The sequence below is a fragment of the Eumetopias jubatus genome, unplaced genomic scaffold (genome assembly GCF_037043125.1).
Source record: "Eumetopias jubatus isolate StellerSeaLion01/CBP00866 unplaced genomic scaffold, mEumJub1_p1.0 scaffold_8, whole genome shotgun sequence".
NCBI classification, from domain to species: Eukaryota; Metazoa; Chordata; class Mammalia; order Carnivora; family Otariidae; genus Eumetopias; species Eumetopias jubatus.
Window position 1 is genome coordinate 83961637 of NW_028274814.1, and position 4553 is coordinate 83966189.

General features: G+C 42.3%; 1 protein-coding gene across 1 annotated transcript; it reads left to right on the forward strand.

Moving 5' to 3' along the window:
- The first annotated feature begins 1625 nt into the window (after positions 1-1625).
- On the forward strand, positions 1626-2538 carry LOC114215003 (olfactory receptor 2AP1-like). Its single transcript, XM_028110900.2, is given in 2 exon segments — positions 1626-2137; positions 2139-2538. Coding segments are annotated over 2 exon segments (912 nt in total).
- Positions 2539-4553: the final 2015 nt, after the last annotated feature.

Sequence of the window (4553 nt, forward strand, 5' to 3'; positions counted from 1 at the left end):
TATTGGATCTCTAGTTAAGAACTTCTGCTTTAAATATTTTGAGATAAAATATAAATATGGGAAGGGACAGAAAAATAAAATAGGATAAAAACAGAGAGGAAATCAAACCACAAGAGACTCTTAACTATAGAGAACAAACTGAAGGTTGCTGGAGGGGCGGAGGGTGGGGGGATAGGGTAATTGGGTGATGGACACTGGGTGTTACAGGCAAATGGTGAACCACTAAATTCTACCCTGAAATTAATAATACACTATATATTAACTAACTTGAATTTAAATAAGACCAAAAAAAAAAAAAGGTCTGTTGGAGAAAAGGAAGAAAGAAGGAAGAAGGAAGAAGAAGAAGAAGAAACAGGCCAGGGGGGAGAAGGAGGGCAATCAGGAATAAGACAGGGGCTGCCCCAGGACCTCCCCACTCTGGCCCCCACCCCCTTCAGTGGCTAACCAGTGCTGCCAGAAGTACAAGGAATGCTCCACCTCGCCTGGCGCCCCCTCCCCCACCAATGGAACATTTCTTGGACGCCCCAGCTCTCTGCTTGGGCCGGCCAGCAGCCACCTCCCCAGTGCAAGTACCCGTAATCTCTGATGGGAGGGGCGCTGCTGAGCAGGAAAGCAGCGGGGCAGGGGCCCATGGCTGTAGCTGGGGGTTAGCAGCTTTCCTCTCGCATGCTGGGGCTTAACTCGGGCATAGTCACATGTAGGGAGGGCAGTGGTGGACCCAGAACCCCTCTTCCCTACTCTCTTGTGCTCTGGGGTCTCTGCTGCTGCCGGGGAAGGGGTCCCGGGTATGAAGTAGGTAAGGGAAGAAAAGCTCCTAAAATGTCCTTGGAATATAACAGAATCTTCCTATCCTTATGGGAAAGCAAAACTCTAGATCTAAATATTCTGAATTAGTTTCAGTAAATAAATGTCAGTTTTTATTCTAATATATTATTTACTGAGCCCTAGACAAGTATGTGGAATAGTTCAAAGGACAGAATGACAATCCTAATACACAGATCTTTGCATTCAAATGGACAGACATGGGCCTGAAGGGTCCATTGAGAATAAGTGAAGAACTGGTACTTTTTGGCCTTAGGGGACTTATGGGAGTTGGGCCAGAAAGAAAATGAGAGGCTGCTATAATTATATGACAAATAAAAATAGAAACAGCGAAAAGACTAAGAAAAACAGCACATCTAAGAAGCATTAGGCAGTCAAAGCTAAGGCAATGAATAGGATCAACGGGAAGTAAAGAAAGTGAATACAGGGGGATAAAATTAGTAACTATTCTGGAAGGAGGCAGCTGCTGGAGGCACTCCTTTATTCACTCATTCCCCAAACTTTCTGAACATCACCTGCAAGGAAGAGACTTGCTTCATGTTGGCAATGGGGAGAGTACCATGTGGGGAAATAACGACAAGAACTTTTCCATAAAGGGCAGATAGAACTGGAAAGGATCCAACATCATTCAAACGGGCCACTGGTCTGGGTCAGGTCATCAGAAGAAAAGTTCACTGTCCATCACTTTGGGTTCTCTTCACATTTCACCTGTCCATTTCAGAGTACCTCTTCCTTTCTCGCCTTTTATTGCTATCGCTCTTTTACCTTCAGACTCAAAATTTTCGAACAATGAAAAAAAAAACATGTTGACAGAATTGATCCTGCTGGGTCTGACAGATGTCCCTGAACTCCAGGCAGTGGTCTTCACCTTTCCGCCCCTTGCCTATTTACTCAGCATCACTGGAAATCTGACTATCCTTAGCCTCACCTTGCTGGACCCCCACCTCCAGACTCCCATGTATTTCTTCCTCCGGAACTTCTCTTTCTTAGAAATGTCCTTCACAAACATCTTCATTCCCAGGGTCCTGATCAGCATCACAACTGGCAACAAGACCATCAGCTTTGCTGGCTGCTTCACTCAGTATTGCTTGGCTATCTCCTTTGGAGCCACAGAGTTTTACCTTCTGGCTGCCATGTCCTCTGACCGCTATGTGGCCATCTGCAAACCCCTGCATTACCTGACCATCATGAGCAGCAGAGTCTGCATCCAGCTGGTTCTCTGCTTTTGGCTGTCTGGGTTAATGGTTATTAGACCACTAATCTCTCTGATGAGTCGGCAGGACTTTTGCGCATCCAACAGGCTGAATCATTTTTTCTGACTATGAGCCCCTTCGGAAACTCTCCTGTTCAGACACAAGCCTCACTGAGAAGGTCGCTTTTCTTATGGCATCTGTGACCCTAGTGGTCACTCTGGTGCTAGTGATTCTCTCCTATATGTTCATCATCAGGACTTTTCTGAAGCTCCCCTCTGCCCAGCAAAGGACAAAAGCCTTTTCCACTTGTTCTTCCCATATGATTGTCATCTCCCTTTCTTACGGAAGCTGCTTCTTCACATACGTTAAGCCCTCAGCAAAAGAAAAGAACACATTCAACAAGGGAGTAGCTCTAGTCATTACTTCAGTCGCACCTTTGTTGAACCCCTTCATTTACATCCTAAGGAACCAACAGGTAAAACAAGCCTTCAAGGATATAGTCAAAAAGCTTGTGAATCTTTAAAGAATTTCAGAATTAAAGTCTTAATGGATGAGTTCTTACTATGCACCAAGCTCTCTACCAGTGACTACATATCCAAGAAAGAGTTAAACTCCAGGCCGGTGAGAGAGACCTGGAAATAAATAAGTTACAACCTATGAAGTGTTCATATAAAGAAATTATTCAGGCTTTATAGATGAAAAAGTAATCCAATCTGAGTTTAAGAGTCAATACATGTTTTCAGAGGGGATGCCATTTAAACTGAGTCTTGACAAGTAGGAATAAGTCAAGCAAGCAAAAATAGAGAAAGAAAAGTTTGGGTAGAAAAAATTTGTTGGTAGGAGCACAAAATTTCAAACCAACAAAACTGAGTAAATGTCATTATTTCAATGATATAAAAAAAGAGGAAAAAAGTTTGTGAAGATGATAGTTTTAGTTTTGAATTAAGGTAAATCTCATTTTGCATAAATTAAATGGCCACAGTGTCAAGGCATCTGGATTCTGGACCAGATCTATGAATTTAGCAATCTTTTCCATGTACATAATAATTGATGTGGGACTAGAGGAAGTACAGAAGAATAGAAGCAACTGTAGATGTTCAAATATTAAACTCTAAGAATCCTCCCGAAATTTAAAGAGCAGAAGAGGCAGGGGGATAAGAAATGCAATAGATCTATGGAATTCACGGAAAGAGAATGTCTCAAGAAACATACGTGGTTGGCAAGGTGAAATGACTCAGAGAGCAATTAATGTGAAGAATCAAACTTTAAGAACTGACAATTAAGGTGTTGTTAATCTCAGCCATTTTCAGCAAATGTGGAAATTGGGGTGGGGTAGGAAGAAGTCAGACTATAGTGGGATACTGGTGGGTGGGAGCTGAAAATGAAGAGAATGATAAAATGGAATTTCAAGAGTGGAGAAATGAAAAGAAGAATAACCTCCAAATTATGCTCCCTATGGTTTCTCATTATTAGTGTCTGTGTTTTCTCATTACTAGTGTATCACAATAATGGTTATATACAAAGCCTGTTTCGGTGCACCTGGGTGGCTCAGTCGGTTAAATATCTGACTCTTGATTTAGGCTCAAGTCATGATCTCAGGGTCATGAGATCGAGCCCCATGTCAGGCTCTGCGCTGAGTGTGGAGCCCGCTTCAGATTCTCTCCCTCTCCCTCTGCTCCTCCCTGCCCCAACTCACACACATACACACACACTCTCTCTCTCTCTCTCTCTTTCTCTCTAAAAAAAAAAAGTCTGTTCACCTCTAGTTTGTAAGGTCCAGGAGTGCAGGGATAATATCTTCTTGGTCACACAATTCCATCTGCAATGCCAAGGAATGATGGGTGCTCAATAAATTACTTGTTGAATGAATCAATAAATAATCTTTTGATAGATGGAGGAAAGGACAAATGAATAAGGGGGCCCAGAACTGATTTTTTTTTAAGTGAAGAACCTTGATATTTGAGCATTTGTATCCTGAGAACAATGAATTAGCGAGGCATGCCTCATATGAATTTGTGAGATCTGCCTGGAAATTCCACTCTATTTTACAGATGAGAACCTGAAGTTTAAAAAAGGCAAAACAGCTTGTACAATATCACATAGCTGAGTGTCTGAACTAGAATTAGAAGCCAATTCTTTCTGATTCTGCCAGAGTCCAACTGCCTAACTACTGAGCAATGCAATCTCCCACCATTCTAACCGGTTTTAAGGTTAACTCTCCTAAGTGTTTGTAAGTATTTTAAGTAGACTTGGCTTTCCACCTGTTTCCCATGTTTTCCAAGCTCTCAACAAGCTTTGGTTAGAAGTCTTTAGAATGTGAATCTCCTTATGAAGTTGAGAGCATACAAAAGCCCGTATTAGTCCACCTATGGCCCCTAACTTCTCCTAAGAAGCTTCTCTTTTCCGTGCCCATATCTCTTCTGAACAACATGGGTCTTTTTTCTCTCTCTCTTTAAAAGGAAATAGACCCCAAGAGCATGGGACCTGAGAAAGCAGTATATTTTTTTCTCCCCCTCTATCCCCGATAAGCTTCCAACA